The following is a 17,418-nucleotide window of genomic DNA, read 5'->3' on the forward strand; positions in this document are numbered from 1 at the left end:
AATAGAAGCCAGTCACTTGCCCTTTTAAATACTCTGTCGATGTTGTCAAACTTCTTCGCCTCATCTGGAAGTTGCGACCTGATGTCTCCACCGATAAAAATGCTTTCAAGATACATCCATTTCCTCTGAACCAGCATCCAAATCTGGAAATGCACAACGTTAACGTCAGCATGGGTACCTCAAGGTACGTATGGCCAAATCCCACCCTAACGCGGGACAGATACACATCGACGCAGGTCAAAAGTGTTCCCAGGCAAGGTGGCAGAGCGAGTGCATACCCTCCTTTCCAAATACACAAGAATGATGGAGGAAGCAGAGCTATGTATTTTAAGGTACACAGCCATACTCAAAAGCCAAAGAAAACTCTTCACCAGCCCAAGACAGGGAGGAAGCTTCTACTTGTGAGCAGGGGTTGGAGAGCCTCGTTAAGGAGAGGAATAAAGGGCAGATCATAAAGAAGCCCACGCAAAAACTGAGCCAATCGCTATGTGACCCACAACTGCACCCACAAGGCATAGACCCAACAGAACCGAAAACGGGGACTCAAAAAACAGTTGTACGTGAATGCTCATGGCAGAACTCTGCTCATCAGCCAAGAGGTGGAAATAACCCAATGGCTGCCAGCGGAAGAACGAACACCCAAAATGTGGTCTCTCCACACAGTGGACTTATGGCCACACGGCCATAAAAAGGAATGAGGCACTGATACCCGCTACAACGTGCATGAACCTTGAAAACAGGACACTATGGAGCCCCCGGGTGGCTCAGTCCATTAAGCGTCTGACTCTTGGTTTGGGCTCAGATCATGAACTTGCAGTTTGTGAGTTCAAGCCCTGTACTGGGCTCCATCTGATGGCACAGAGCCTGCTTGGCATTCTCTCTCTCCCTCTCTCTCTGCCCCGCCCCTGCTCACTCACTCTGTCTCTCCCTCAAAATTAATAAACTTTAAAAAAAATTAAAAAAGAAAATAGGACGCTAAGTGAAAGAAGCCAGACACAGAAGGCCACACGTTACGTGATTCCATTTGTGTGAAACAGATTAATTCAGACAGGAAACAGATCAGTGGTGGCCAGGGGCTAGAGGGACAGAGGAACATAAGTGACTGCTTCTAAGGGGTATGAGATTTTCTTCTGAGATGATGAAAATGTTCTGGAACTAGTCAGGGGTATGGTTGCACAACATTGTGAATGTACTAAATGCCATGAAATTGTGCACTTTAAAGCGATTAATTTCATGTTATGTAAATTTCACTTCCATTTTTTAAAAAACATTTAATAAAGAAAAAAAACAGTACTATGTCCTACTTAATGAAAAGCCATAGATTAAAAAATAAAAAAAGCAAGCAAAGGAAGGAAGCACACGTGTGAGAAGGGTGAGGGCCTGGACCACACCCCCTAGCCAGTCCCATGGAACAGGCACTTGCCTGTAGTCTGGGGAGGGGGAAAGAGACAGCCATGCAAAAATGGTGAGATGAGGGGCGCCCGGTGGCTCAGCCGGTTAAGCGTCCAACGTCAGCTCGGGTCATGAGCTCACAATTTGTGGGTTCCGGCCCCGCGTCAGGCTCTGTGCTGACAGCTCGGAGCCTGGAACCTGCTTTGGATTCTGTGTCTCCCTCTCTCTCTGCCCCTCCCTTGCTCGTGCTCTGTGTCTTTCCCTCTCTCTCTCTCTCTCTCTCTCTCTCTCTCTCAAAAATAAACAAACATTTAAAAAAATGGTGAGATGAACCTGGGTTGCTCACAGAGGCCTGAACTAGTATCTCCCACGAAAGAAGAAAGCCCCAAGACAGCTTGTTCAGTGCCAACCTGGAGAAACTGCAAAAACACGTGACAAAGTGAAGCAAGCACAGGTAAAAACCTGTTATGTGAGATGAACTTTAAAAATAAATAAATCACAAAGAGAAAAACCCACTACCATGAAAGATGGTCACGTACACACACAAAAAAGAGGAAAATCCTGGCTTGAGAAAAGAATAAATATGGAGAAATCTGAAAAGGGCTTTAAATATGTTTGAATTCTTCAGTGTGATAAAGGAGGTAAAAGTATATCCTGGCAACAAGAACAGGACAGAATCAAACAAGAAAAGGGACAGATGAGTGTGTTCAAGCCCCTCGTCAGGCTCTGCACGACAGCTCAGAGTCTGCTTAGGATTCTCTGTCTCCCTCTCTCTCTGCCCCTCCCCCACTCGTACTTCTCCGTCTCTCTCAAAAACAAAATAAACTTTATAAAAAAAAAAGAATAGGGACATATGAAAAAGAAGAATTGTGGAACTTAAAAATGCATTTGTTGAAATAAAAACCCAGATGGACTCCTGTAATCCTGCCCACACACACCCCAAAATACATCAACCCAGAAAAAGTATGTCAGAGAGTCATCAGTGTCTGAGCAGAAAATCTTCTCATACAAAAGTGCTTTCCTGGTTTTCTCTCACCTCAATGACTTCCCCTATTAGAGAGAGTGTTTTTTCCCATTTGTGAACAGTTTGCAGAAAAGGCCCCACAAATCTGCTTCCTGAGATGCTTTGGAGGTTGACCATGTTGTCGTCAAGGCACTGGATGATTTCGTCCACCGATCCCAAGATGTAGCCTCGCTCCTGTGTGCCTTTGTAATACTTGACCACGGTGAACTTCATGCTTTCCCACGTGTCCAAGATTTCCTTCACAGCCTGGTCAGGAATACGAAAAGAGTGGTTCGGGCACATACGTTGGAAAAACAGAACTCCAAACCCCACGGCAACTTCCTGAGCTTGCCTTTGGTCAACTGCTCAAGCCAGAGTCTGTGTCAGTTTCCCAGGTAAGTGGAGAGCCTGTCACGGTGACCCTGGTCCTTACTTACCAAGCACTTGCATACGTGATCACCTTCGGTGCTCAGAGCACCCTAGTGAAGTAAGGGCTATTACCCACATTTTAGAGCGATGGGAACTGGGTGCTCAAAGAGCAGCTCGGCCAGTTCACTTGGCTCTAGAACCAGGGTCTAAGTCTCCTAGTCTGCCTCTTGCATACCTGGGAGGTCCTGCTCCCGTGTTTACTGTTAAGCAAGAAAATCAAATTACAGAGTAATATGCCTATTTACGATTATATTTTCAAAAACCAGCTGCATCGCTATTTACATGTATGTGCGTATGATGTGTATGTGCACACGTATATGTGGTGTCGTGTACCTATGTCTATGTGGTATGTGCATTTATGTACACGTGCATGTGCATGTATGTATATGGGTATATACACTATGTGCAGGTACGTTGACACGTTCGTGTGACTATTTGTATAGTGTGCGCATGTGTGTATATGCATGGGGATGCATGTGTCTCCCCTGCGTTTTTACATATACGCTGAAATAATTATCTTCAGGCGGCAGAATTGTGATTTATTTTGTCAGTTTTGTCCCATCAACATCCATTCTTTCTTTAATAAATACATTGGAGGTGAAATGATAAGTTAGAACAACAAAAATTTAACCAAGGCAGAAGTCCTATTTCTTAAGCAAATAATTCTTGTTTTCACTTTTTTTATTACTTTGTTATTTTTGAGAAAGAAAGAGTACTAGCAGGAGAGAGGGGCAGAGAGAGAGAATCCCAAGCAGCCTCCACACTCAGCATAGAGCTCGACTTGGGCCTCAATCTTAGGACTGTGAGATCATGACCTGAGCTGAAATTAAGAGACAAGGGGTACCTGGATGGCTCAATCGGTTAGGCATCCGACTTCAGTTCAGGTCATGATCCCGCAGTTTGTGGGTTCAAGCCCTGCATCGGGCTCTGTGCTGATAGCTCAGAGCCTGGAGCCTGCTTCAGATTCTGTGTCTCCCTGTCTCTCTGGTCCCCTTCTGTTTGTGCTCGCTCTCTCTCACTCTCTCTCCAAAATAAATGTGAGAGAGAGAGAGAGAGAGAGAGAGCGCGCGCGCACGCCAGATGCTTAACTGACTGAGCCACCCAGACTCCCCTAGAGCAAATAATTCTTTATTACTCAAATACAAGTACTAGAACACACACATTTTCTCTTGGCGTTAAAAAAATAATTCTCTGAAACTAATAACACTGTATGTTAACTATACTGGAATTCAAATAAATTAAGATAAAAATAGTTTTCTTTTCTAAGCTGTTTTATAACAGCCTTACTTTCTCAATGGCGATCTCCTTGATGGCAGCCGTTACGATCTCACTGAGAACATCTGTGTGTTTGTGAAGTTCCATGGCAAACATGTTCTCCAAGGTGAACGTCTCTGTCATTTCAAACGTTACGCCTGTTTTGTCCATAAGTTCTTTCCAATGCCTGAAAACATCCGCATTAAAACCTTTGTGCTTCCTGGATTCAGTGATGGATTTCATTATTCCCACTTAAATCACAGGACAAACCCCATTCGTTGAGGACATCATTGGAACTGCACCTCCAAAGTTTTCCAAAATCCCACTGGCTTCCAGAATCGAACCCAGGAAACAACCTCTATCAAGAAACACTCTTGCATGGCTAGTCTTCCCAACCATCTAAGAAAAGAGGCAGCTTTTAACTTTTTGGAACCTGCTTCCGTCACAGAGTCTATAGACTAGTGATCTTGACCTCTGTCGGCTCACTCAGCCTGTTTGAGACCCTGGTGAAAGCTGTGAGCTGCCGTGCATTTGGTCAGAATTTATCTCACTCTTAGATCTGCGCCAGGCAGTGAGCTAGCCATCAGAGGTGCCCGTGACAAAGGGCAAGGCTCCTGCCCACGGGAAGGCTACCACGTCCTCGGGGACACGGCCAGCACACGCTAACACAAATCTGTGCATTAAATAATCACAAATTCCTTTGAGAGCTATGCGAAAAACCACCAAGTGATGGAGACAGTAAGAAGGGATCCCCTACAGGCAGGAGGATCTGTGCACGCGGAAGCAGTGAGCACAAAGCGCTCCACCCGATCTGGTCTTCTTTTAAGGTTTGCATTTGGCCTGCGGATTTGCCTTTTTTTTTTTTTTTTTTTAATTTGTTTAATGTTTGTTTATTTCTGAGACTGAGGGAGAGCATGAGTCAGGGAGGGGCAGAGAGAGAGGGAGACACAGAATCCGAAGCAGGCTCCAGGCTCTGAGCTGTCAGCACAGAGCCCGACGCGGGGCTTGAACTCACAAACCGTGAGATCATGACCTGAGCCGAAGTCGGACGCTTAACCGATTGAGCCACCCAGGAGGCCCTAAATGTTTTTTATTTTTATAATTGCTTTCTATTCATGGCAAAAGCTTTTGGTTTCCCATTTATAATGGTGGTGTAACTTTCTTCTTAGAACACACTCGAGTGAAAAAAAAATAAGCTGATGGGAAACAAACAGAGTAGTGACAGTATACGTGATATTGGCGGAGGTGGGACAAAAACGGTTAAGAAATGATCTAAGTCTAGGAAGCACTGGGTTGTGGCGTCAAAAGAACAGGGAACTTTAGCTAGAAAATACTTCTTTTATCTAGTTGGGAAAACTGAGGAACGCATAGATCAAAGTGAGCGCCCAAGTGGCCCTGTAGAACAGTGACAAAGACGGGCTTAGAACCCATGTCGCCCCGGGCCTGAGGGCCACCTGCGCCTGCTGAAGGGAGATCCACGGGTGTAGAGAGATGTCAGAGACGCACCTGGCACCGAAGAGAGGCTTACTCACTGGCGTCATCACGAGGATTGGAAGGGAACTGTCTGGCATGGCTTTCTTGCTGAGCAGAATGACATCATTGGATGCCATTCCGTGACCCTCTACCCACATGCTGGGAAACGCGATGGAGGAAGAGAGGATCACGGCAGAGAAAACGTGACTCACAAAGCTCCTACTAATCCCTGTCCGTGTGGGGCCACGTCTGGACCATCACGGACAAATGAGGAGCGAATCTCCTCCAACGCACCCTCAGGACTGGTTATTCCGTTGAAAAACCAGCGACACCTGCTCTGTCCAGTATGGCAGCCACAAGTCACGTGTCGCTATTGAGCATCTGAGCTGTGGGGGGGTCCAAACTGAAAGATTCTGTAGGCATAAAATACATGCCAGGTTGCAACATATTTTTTGGAGAAGAGCATAAAATATCTTGTGAGTAATGTTTCATATTGATTACAGGTTGAAATGATAATGTTTTGTATATATTGGGCTAGTTAAAATATATTACTAAAATTATTTTTACCCATTTTCTTTTACTTCTTTGGTGCAGCTGCTGGAAAAATTTTAAATGACATGTCTGGGTCACGTGTTTCTGCTGGATGGCGCTGATCTAGACCCCTTGCTATTTTTTCTAAACCGGTAGAATGAAGCATCCACGAACGCGAGTTTATATCTGGCAGTGTTTGTTTTAAAAAAATAAAATAGGAGAGGGGCACCTGGGTGGCTCAGTCTGTCGAGTGTCCGTCCCTTGACTTCAGCTCGGGTCATGATCTCAGGGTTCGTGGGTTTAAGAGCCACATCAGGCTCTGTCTGAGCTGACAGTGCAGAGCCTGCTTGGGATTCTCTCTCTCTCCCCCCCCCCCCCCCTCACTCTCTGCCTCTCCCACACTGGCGTGCGCGTGCACGTTCTAAATAAATAAATAAATAAATAAATAAATAAATGAAATAAACTGTAAAAAAAAGATTTAAAAAAACAAGTTTAAAAAATTAGAGAATCCTTACAGCTGATAATTGAATAGAAACTTCACATGGAAACAATACCATAAAACTCTTACCTGCATATTTCAGCATTCTGCATTGCTGTTGAAACCTTGTACTTTGTCATCAGACCTAAGCAAGGATAGATTTTAAACTAAAACTCCCCCCCACCCCTTCCACAACGGCCAACAGGACAAAACAAACCTGTCTCTTAGCGCTTCGTGCTTCAAGTCAAGTAGTAAAGGAACTGAGTCTTTGAAATCCTTCATTTTCGCTTCCAAATGATAGGCCACGGATAGGTTTCGGACCTGCCGGGGGAGCCTTCTGAGGGACCTGAGAAAAGTGTCAATTCCCTCCTGGAGGAACTGAACATTCAGGTTGATCCAGAGCGTCTGAGACCATTCTTCTTTTGCAACCTAGAAACGGACAAGAAATAGTCCCAGTAACAAAACTGCCTTTGACCGGAACAGCCGCTACTCAACACGTGGTCATGCTCCCTCCTTTTCAGATATCATCACCCATCTGGCCACAAAAACCTCAGACTCACAAAGGAATGATTGGTTAAAGGCTCCAAAATACAAACAAAAGAATTCCAACTTTTTCAAGGTCCCGCCAAAATAATGCTGTCTCAAAGGATGTGTGGAATCCAAAAATATGTCTTCCTTTCCAAGGGAGGAAAATGAGAAGTATAAAATCAGAAACAGGCATCTCTGAAATCACGGAGCTGCTGAGACCTTAAAGCAAGTATTTCACTCAGGTGTGATGCTAACGTGCTTCTCTTTCCTGAAAAAAGCAGCTAAGGTTACAAAACGCTTATAATTTAGGTAATCCTTCCTGATTATCACACCCAAAAGATCTTCCATGATGTATTTTCCCGAGATTTAACATAAGAAGTGCTGTCTTGCGTGAAATTTACCATCTCGAATCATTTGCATTTGCAACCGGTGACATCCAGGCTTGACGGATTTGCTTCGAGTCACAAAATGTAGTTCACAGAAAACTGTGTTAATTGATGAAATATACACATGCTAATTTTTTTTGACTTAGGTATAAAGGACCTGAAGATGCATTTACTATTTTTCACCTCTTGGTCTTCTAAAAAGATATTAAAAGCTCAAACAGCTTTCTGGATTATTTATTTAAGTTTATTTATTTATTTATTGTGAGAGAGCGAGAGAACAAGCAGGGGAGGGGCAGAGACAGAGGGGGGAGGGAAAGAATCCCCAGCAGGCTCAGAGCTATCAGCACAGAGCCTGATGCGGGGCTTGAACTCACAAACTGTGAGATCACGACCTGAGCCAAGATCAAAGAGGTGGATGCTTAATTGACTGAGCCACCCAGGTGCCCCACTTTCTGAATTATTTTGAGATGACACCCACAAATTTATTACCTCTTTTTTGCAAAAATTCAGTAAGTGATAAATTAGAATGAAATCATAAAGAAACCAAAGTACTTCTTGGAGTTTCTACGCCTGAACCTACAGCCTGGCAATCATTACAAGGCCTTTTTCCCTCCACTCTTTCTCGTCCCTTCTTTCACCAAGTACGTTTGGAAAACCACAACTGTGGTTAAATCCGCTCCTCGACACTCAACGTTCCTCAGTGCTCAACACCTACACCAGGGCAGCCAACCATGATGGCTGAGGACACTCAGCCTCTCTCACTGGCCTCAGTCTAAATCCAGGGCCCTAATGCGACTTTCCCTTGGGGCCTATTCTTCCAGACCACCACCTCACCCCTGCCTTGTTAGCCTCAACCAGCCACCCCCCTGCCCTCATCTCCGCTGATGATCTTGCTGTGCACGTCCCCGGGGAAACCGACATAATCATAACCGAACGTTCAACATCTCCCACTAGAAGCATCTCTATGCACACGCTCTGCCTTCCCCGTATGACCACACCCGCCTCCCACCTGAGGCCACGTCCCAACCCCACCCTTTCCCACCAACTCATGGACACCAGACATCATTCGAGGAAGTCTCCCTTCTGTCTCCTCTCACCCACGTTTCCTCCTTACTGGATCACTATGCGAACCCCCACTCTAATTTCTCCCGTCTTAAAAACACTATCCTGACCCCACCTCCCTTCCACACACAGCTCCTCAGTTCTCTGCTTCCCTTTGCCACAAAACACATTGGAAAAGCTGTCCAGATCTGGGGTTTCTGACTCCTCTCTTCCCCTTCTCTCTTCCTCAAGCTTTATTGAGGATCGGCTGGCGTGCGGACACAGCTGGATGTGTCCAAGGGCACAATGTCGCAAACTCTGGCCTGTGTGCACACGCACGGGACCGTCACCACAGTCGAGATCGTGAACCCCTTCGTAGCTCTCGGAGGTCTCCTCCCGCCTCTCTGTAACCCCCCTCCCATCCCCGGGCAAATGCTGCCCTGCTTTCTGCCGTGATAAGTTCGTTGGCCCCTTCTAGAATTTTAGGTAAATGGAATCATCCAGGATGTACGATCTTAAATCTCAGCAAGAAGATTTTGAGACCCGTCCATGTTGTCGCCCCGGCGCATCAGCAGTCCAATCCTTTCTACTACTGAGTAGCATTCCTCGCGATGGATGTACCAGTTTCTTTAGCCATCCACCTGGGGGGTATTGGGTTTTTTCTGGTCCTCGGCTATGGCAAATAAAGCTGCCGTGGACATTCATATAAACGTCTTTGCGGGGACCTGTGCTTCCTTTTCTTGTGGACAAATCCCTCGGACTCACTCTAATCAGGCGTCCACGACCACCGCTCCATCGAGACGTTTCTTTCCAAGGTCACAGTGGTTTCCATGACGTGAGACGCGGTGGTCACTGCTAATCGCCCTCCCACTTGATCGGATGCACGGCAAGTTGACAGTCCCACCCCCTGAAACGCTTTCGTCACTCAGCTTCTGAGACATCACGCTCGTCAGTCTGTCCCCCATCCTACCTCCCAGGCCACTTTTTGTCCTCCCTTCCTTTTCGGGCATCTGCCCGTGGTATGCAATGCTGGAGTGCTCCAGGTTCGGCCCCTCTCCTTCTCCGTGTATCCCACTCCCGGGTGTACGGGGGCTGAAGCTTGCCCCCCCCCCCCCGCCACCTAGAATTCATGTCCCCCTGGGACCTCAGAATGTGATCTTATTTGGAAGTCAGGTTTTTGCAGATATAAGATGAGGTCATGCTGGGGTAGGATGGGCCCCAAATCCGATGGCCACGCCGGGGAAAAAACTGATTCAGAGTCCTGCTCAAAGGCCACCTCCCTGGGCCACCTCCTTCCCCCTCTGGGCCCCATGGCACTCTGTCTACCATATTCCTGTCACATATCAGAGCAGTATGGCGATTCACTCGTGGGTCAGTGTGATGGTTAAGTTTATGTGTGAACTTGACTGGGCCACAGGTGCCCAGATATTTGGTTAAACATTATTCTGGACAATGTTTTTCAGGGTGTTTCTGGGTAAAATTAACATTTGAAACAGTGGCCTGAGTAAAGGTAATTTCCCTCCCCTCTGTGGGTGGGTCTCATCCAATCCACTGAAGGGCTAGAGAGAAAACTTGAGTGAGAGAGAATCCTCTCTCTCTCTCTGCCTGTCTTCCAGCTGGGACATCAGTCTTCTGCCTTCAAGCTCAGACCTGAGCTGGAGATACCCCATCAGCTGTGCTGGGTCTCCAGCCTGCTGACCCCAGACCTTGGGACTTCCGGTCTCCATTCCTATATAAGCCGATTCCTTATAATAAATCTGTTTGGTGCCCATTGGTTCTGTTTCTTGGAAGAACCCAGACTAACGCAGTCAGCCTCTCCTGGGGGTTCAAGAAGGGCAGGAGTGGGATGAGCAGACGCACCTCCTTTCTGGACCCTACTCCCAACCAGCACAGCACTGGGCTGTACAGAACAGAGTGAAGAGACAGAGGGATGAATAAAGGAATGGTACAAATTTGCACCGGGAACATATGTTAAAGAGAGGCATCCAAATGTCATGCTATCTGCTACTTTTAATTTCTTTTAATTTCTTAAATGGTTCACCCCACTCCTTAACCAAGCCCCAACCAGCAAAGAGAATTTTCTTTCTTGTTATTGTGGAAAAATACACATAACGCAGCATGTACCATTTTAACCACTTTTAAATGTACGATTCGGCGGTACCGAGTATATTCACCATGCTGTGCAGCCATCACCCCCATCTAGCTCCAGAACTTTCCCATCACCCCAAATGGAGACCCCGGATCCATTGGCAGTTACTACTTCCCAAGAGCCAAAGCGAGAGCTTCCATGAAATCCGCCCGGGGCTCTTAATTACGGCGGCACCAAAACCTGCTTGGCCGCTTGGCCGAGTCAACTCTCACACACTGACCTCAGGGAGGCGGGGTCTGTGGGCGGACGCTCACCTTCAGCGCTTCGTAGAGGTCATAAATGATCCTCAGGTTGTTCATCTCCTTCTGCACTTTGAGCAGCTCTGGGTACATTGTAATCGGAAGATCGAAAAGTTTCTCAGCATTAGCCAACTCCTGGCGGTTCTTTTCATGTCTCGTGAGCTCCTTTTCAAAAATGGCTAAAAGTTCTACTCCTGGCAAATAAGTAAATAAATAGAAGCCATCCAGGAAGACACATTTAGAATTACCACAGCTTTCTCTCTCTTTCTAACGGAAACCAGACGGCCAGGTCCATATGCAAAACTCTCCAGTTAGAAAATTCGGTCTCCTGGGGTGCCTGAGTGGTTCGGTCGGTTAAGCGTCTGACTTCGGCTCAGGTCATGATCTCACAGTCCATGCATTTGCACCCCACATCGGGCTCTGTGCTGACGGCTCAGACCCCGGAGCCTGCTTGGGATTCTGTGTCTCCCTTTCTCTCCGCCCCTCACCCACGCACACTCTCTCCCTCTCTCTTTCTCTCTCTCTCTTTCTCAAAAATAAACATTAAAAAAAATTGTTTTAAGAGAAAATTTTGCCTCCTTCACATTATCCCTCTAAGTGGCTCAACTTGGGCTGCACATTAGATTCCCATGAGAGTTTTAAAAGTCTTGGCATCTGGATCACCCCCCCAGATCACCCCACCACCCAGAACAAGAGAATTAGACTATTTGGATCTGGACGCCAGGAGTCACCGGGTTTGTCAGGATCCTCAGGTGAACCCAGTGTACAGGCAAGGTTAAGAACCACCGCTCCATTCCGTAGTCCCATAACATCCTTAAGCAAAACATACTCCGCTACCTCAGGAAGCCCAGCGTGAATGTTCTTACCTTTATCAAGATCATCACCAATAGAACCAGGGCCTTCACGATAAAAACGCTTTGCAAATTCCTCTATCTGCTGTTTGTAGTTTAATATTTCACCTCGAGTAATCTGCAAAGGGCAGGGTTGCATTAATTTATCCCGACGGGCATTTGTCCATATCTTTACTCAGAAAGTAAAAAATGTAAAAGGTACCTCTGTGAACGTTCTCTTTATGCCCCCAAGAGAATGATCCACATTCACGGACTCATTGAACAGATTTGACCACATGCTTTTAATATTGTCAACCAGTTCTTTCTCTGCATCAGGAGGCTGACAAAGAAACAGGACAAACAATAAATGGCCAGAAATTTGGAACTGAAATTCCGGTCAAAGCTACTGCCCAGGGATTTCCACTTGTGACAACAGCAGGCTCGGTCATTTGAATCCACAAAAAAACTGCTTGAATTAGAAAGATTATATATTTGAGGCACCTGGGTGGCTCAGTCGGTTGAGCACCCGACTTCAGCTCAGGTCATGATCTCACGGTTCGTGAGTTCAAGCCCCGCGTCGGGCTCGCTGCTGTCAGCCTGTCAGCGCAGAGCCCGCTTCAGGTCCTCTGTCCACCTCTCTCTGCCCCTCCCTCGCTTGTGCTCTCCCAAAAATAAGTATCTTTTAAAAGAAAGAAAAACTATATATTTATGATGAAAACAAAATCAGGATAAAATCATTTTTAAAAATAAGCAGGTAACACAGATAGAAAGAGAGATACCGTAGACAGATAAGCCCTTCATAAACTAGGACCCAGTTTCAGCTCAACTTAATCCCTAATTAAAATAAGGTTATCTTAGCTTGCTGATGCATCTAGCTGTGCTGTCTATCAGAAGCAAAAAGAAATCTCCCCTGATGAAATATAACATCTGGAGCCTCCAACTCTCTCTACAAATTTGTCATGTACAATGTCCAGAACTCAATCAGAAATAACAGGTAGGTAAGGATCAAAATGACTCGAAGGAAACCAAGAGACACACAGACAATATAAGCAGACCCTAATGGAGTTTCAAATAATTTTACTTAATAAAGGAAACAAAAGGGGCGCCTGGGTGGCTCAGTCGGTTAAGCGTCCGACTTCGGCCCAGGTCATGATCTCACGGCTGGTGAGTTTGGGCCCCGCGTCAGGCTCTGTGCCAACAGCTCGGTCTGGAGCCCGCTTCGGATTCTGTGTCTCCCTCTCTCTCTGCCTCTCCCTCGCTCATGCCCTGTCTCTGTCTCAAAAATAAACAAAAACGTTTTATTTATTAAATGTTATTTAATAAATGTATTAAACAACATTGAATACATTTAATGTATACATTTAATGTATATTAAAAAAAATTTTTAATAAAAAAGTAAAAAACTAAAGGAAACAGACAAAATTGGGAACTTTTATTTTAATTCTAAAAGTGTACATTTTGCATACTGTGCAATTTTATGACGAGAGGATCTCTAGCTTTCAGGGTGACTGCTCGGTGAAGGTGTTCAGAGCAGTCAAGGAACGTAAAGGCTGCAATACAAGTCTGATGCAGGTGCAGACTTACGCCAGCTATTTGCTTCTTCTAAGTTTGTTTCTCCAGCTGATTCTTTCTGCGTGAATGTGAGGCACAGTATGCGAAATTTTGTATACAGTTTCAGGGAGAGGCCAGGCCCCCTCAAACTCCTCCAGGGACTTCTAAAGTTCCTTTGAACCACCCTGAACAACTGTAATAAAGGCAACTGAATTATTACCGCTACCCATATCTTTTATCATCTTAATCCTCTCCGACTCTCCTCCCTCCCGCTTATTTTGTGAAAGCCCTCTATTAAAGGAAATTAACACCAGAAACAGAGGGAGGTGAGGGGGAGAATTGACATGATCTCCAAAGAAAAACACAACCTGGGCCATACCAGATCAAGAAATAATCTGTTTTCACTATTCTGAATAACTGTGGGGTTGCTCTACATTTAAACTTTATTACTTAAAGTCATCGTTGAGAAGTATTTCTGAAAAGGGTCTTGGAATTCAACCCAACTGTAAAAATGCTTAAGAAAATCCATGGGGCGCCTGGGTGGCTCAGTCAGTTAAGCGTCTGACTTCGGCTCAGGTCACGATCTCACCACTCGTGGGTTCGGACCCGGCGTCGGGCTCTCTGCTTTCAGCACGGAACCCGCTTCCAATCCTCTCTCTCTGCCCGTCTCCTGAATGTTCTCTCTCTCTCTCAGATAAATACACATGGAAAAAAAATCCTTTTAAAGAAAGGAAACTGTCCACTCACAAAGAGATTATACATTGCCATGGTGCGGTATCGCTCCTGGACATCCCTGTATCTCAGTTCCGTGACCAAAGATTTACTTCTAATTTCTGCAATCGTTGCAAGGACAAACTTGAGGTCTTCAAGGGTACTGGGGCTCTTCTTCAGGTTTTTGGCCAGGCTCTGCAAAAGAGAGGTCAAAGGACACCAAATAAACCTAGAAAGCACAGTCCCCAACGGAGACGTGATTTTCACGAGAAGTAGTGTAATTAACCCCAGCGATACCTCCATCTCTTCGTGGAGGTGATAGAGTTCCTCCCTGGCTGACTCATTGAGAAGCTTTCCCAGCGAGGTCACCCAGGACCTGGCGTTTTCCTGCACCGTGTTCGCCAGAGGCCCCAGCTGCAGCCTGATGCAATGCTCGTCCTTAACCAAGGGGTGGCGCATGACTTCTTGGGCAATCTTGGAATAGAACTGCAACTTTTCATCATAGGACACACAAGAAGGTTTCTTGGAGGCGAATTTCTCCATCACGATGGCTTTGTCCAGCTTCCAGAGAGGTCGATACCTCTTCCATTTCTGGAGGTACTTCGTAAGACTGATCAGAATCCTGTGGACGTTTTGGGGGATCATGACGGCTTGTTCAGTTATCTGAGGGTTCAGGGAGATGTCATCGTAAAAGCTTATTACAACGAGTTCTTCTTCCTCCCCCTTCTGAGGAGGGCATTCTATACAGCTGCCATTCATCCATCGGACAAAATGCTGGTCAAAGAAGAACCAGGGAAAAGGACAGCACTTCAGCATTTATTTTGCTTCCTAGGCATAAAGTCACGTGACTTCGGGAGTAAGTCTCGCCAGTAACAGAACCTCGTCCAAAAAAGCTGATTTTTGTTAAGGAAGTACATTTCTGACATTTTATGAAAGGACAGGTAAAAATTCTTTTTCATTTGAAAGAAAGCATTTATGAACATAAAATAATGCAGGCTTCACCAGGAGCCTCAAATCCATCTAGTGAGGGGGGTGTTAAATTGGTATAAAATGTTGTGAATAATATCCAGAAAGTTGGGGCGCCCGGGTGGCTCAGTCGGTTAACCGTCCGACTTAGGCTCAGGTCATGATCTCACGGTCCCCACATCGAGCCCCCCACGGTGAGTTTGAGCCCCACGTCGGGCTCTGTGCTGACAGCTCGGTGCCTGAAGCCTGCTTCGGATTCTGTGTCTCCCTCTCTCTCTGCTCCTCCCCCGGTCATGCTCTGTCTCTCTCTCAAAAATAAACAAACATTAAAAAATGTTTTTAATGAAATAAAATTTAAAAATACCCAGAATGTTTCACAGAGAGTCTTTCCTGTTTATTTACTCCTTGGAAATTGTTTGTTTCCCTCTTCAAAGACGCAGTTATATAAAGGTATAACGTAAGAGAATTTACATAACTGAGGTTTAATAAACAACTTTACTTGCATAGATTATAAAATATATGCAAATTTATTAATTTCCAAGTACAGTTAAATTAACTTCCCTATCTATATCTATACTCACTTTTATGCTTTAAAAAATGCCTGAAACATATTTGACCTTCTGAACAAACCAAGTAAAGAGAAAATGTTAGTGTCTTGGGGGGATGTGACATCCCTTATCCATAAAAATGGCCCCATTTTCCCATTGTTGGTGAGACACAAACTATGGGTTATTGGCCAACAGACACTCCTTTGACCCCATTTGCATAGTTGAGAGCCAGCTATGTGCCAGATGCTGTTGGAGGTGCTGGGGATTCAAAGGTGGACAGACACACAAGGTCCATGTTCCCATGCACCTTGCATTCTAGTGGCACAAGGGAGTCATGGATAGATGAGCGAGGAAATAAGAAAAGGTCAGGTAGCGGTAGGTGATGGGAAGAAGATGGAACGGATGATCGGATAGAGAACGACGAGGAGGAGCCATCAGGGAAAAGCCTGGGGGCAGAAATTTCCAGGCAGAGGGAAGAGTTCACGTAACCATTTCTTTTTTTTTTTTTTTTAACGTTTATTTATTTTTGAGACAGAGAGAGACGGAGCATGAACGGGGGAGGGGCAGAGAGAGAGGGAGACACAGAACCGGAAGCAGGCTCCAGGCTCTGAGCCGTTAGCCCAGAGCCCGACGCGGGGCTCGAACTCACGGACCGCGAGATCGTGACCTGGCTGAAGTCGGACGCCTAACCGACTGCGCCACCCAGGCGCCCCCACGTAACCATCTCAAGGAGGAGAAAGTGCTGCTGCTGGAGGCCGGTGGGGCTGAGCGCGGGGGGAGCACGAGATGTAGCAAGTGAGCTCAGGAAGGCAGGCAGGTGCCAGACTGGGAGCACAGTGAGGAGTTCGGCTTATGTCCGAATGCAACGTAAAGTCGTCCGGGGGTTTGCACAAGAGATCTGACGTGAAGTGATTCGTGGTTTAAAAAGAGAATTCTGACCCCTCCCCGCCGCCCCGTGGGGGAGGAGGGGGTGTGGAAACGTGCGATCGTCCAGGGGAGGGATGCCGGGAGTCAACCAGACCTCCGATGGGCGGGACAGAGGTGGACCAGAGGAAACCCTAGAATCGGGGCCGGCTCCTGGGCTCCCGGCTGGTGCGTCTGGGCTGCTGCGGGCGCCGCTTCCTGCAGTAGGGAAACCGGGGGCAGGGGCAGGGTGCAAGACGGGAAGTCGAGAATTCCACCTTGGACCTGCCGACACCAGGGTCGGAGGGGACACATCGAGGAGGCAAGAGACTTGAAGAGCGGAGTGGGTGGTGGAGAGGTCTGGGCGAGGATGGCGTTAAAAGGCACGAGACTGGTCGGGATCACACGGAGAGGAGAAAAGGGAGCCTGGATGGGGCCTCGGGACACCCAGGCTCTCGAGGGCTGGAAGAGGAGCCCAGAGGAGGGCAAGAGTCTGGACAAGAAGCAGAGCGGAGCCCGTGCTCCCCAAAGCCGGCGGGCCTGGCGGCGACAAGCCCCGCTATGGATCCACAGACCCCTCCGCCCTTACCTTGGTGACCTCCACGCAATTTCGGACACAACGGACGCACATTTTGTCGATCTCATTCGCGTTGGGGTGGAGGATGATCTCGGGCGCCGTCAGGATGGTGTCCGTTTGGAACAGAGGGACGTTTCCCAGGATTAAAGAATTAAAAGACTGCAAATTCCTAAGAGGGGTTAATAAAAAAAAAAAAAAAAAAAAAGACAGACAGACCCAGGACTCACTGGAGTGGAGTATATCCAACACTTGACGGAAACGGCTGGTGTCACAAAAGTCACACGTGAAAACCCTCTGTGTGGAGTAAGACGTTCTGGCGTCATAGCAGGCAATGCGCACTGAGTTTTATTATGTGCCCCCGTTTTGGCCTATACTTATATGTAGTTCATTTCCACCTTTGGGAAGTGAATATCTATTAGTTGAAAGACA

General features: G+C 46.6%; 1 protein-coding gene across 1 annotated transcript in view; it reads right to left on the reverse strand.

The window, feature by feature from the left end:
• DNAH10 (dynein axonemal heavy chain 10) overlaps positions 1-17,418 on the reverse strand; it is a 147,364-nt gene that overhangs the window by 75,360 nt on the left and 54,586 nt on the right. Inside the window, exons 19-28 of the mRNA XM_045459666.1 lie at positions 17,002-17,158; positions 14,293-14,769; positions 14,032-14,190; positions 11,957-12,073; positions 11,770-11,872; positions 10,919-11,097; positions 6,778-6,989; positions 4,112-4,265; positions 2,429-2,662; positions 21-143 (exon numbers count right to left, since the gene is read on the reverse strand). Of these exons, the coding sequence (XP_045315622.1) occupies positions 21-143; positions 2,429-2,662; positions 4,112-4,265; positions 6,778-6,989; positions 10,919-11,097; positions 11,770-11,872; positions 11,957-12,073; positions 14,032-14,190; positions 14,293-14,769; positions 17,002-17,158 (1,915 nt within the window). The remainder of the gene's footprint in view (positions 1-20; positions 144-2,428; positions 2,663-4,111; positions 4,266-6,777; positions 6,990-10,918; positions 11,098-11,769; positions 11,873-11,956; positions 12,074-14,031; positions 14,191-14,292; positions 14,770-17,001; positions 17,159-17,418) is intronic.

The sequence above is a fragment of the Leopardus geoffroyi genome, chromosome D3 (genome assembly GCF_018350155.1).
Source record: "Leopardus geoffroyi isolate Oge1 chromosome D3, O.geoffroyi_Oge1_pat1.0, whole genome shotgun sequence".
Classification (NCBI taxonomy): domain Eukaryota; kingdom Metazoa; phylum Chordata; class Mammalia; order Carnivora; family Felidae; genus Leopardus; species Leopardus geoffroyi.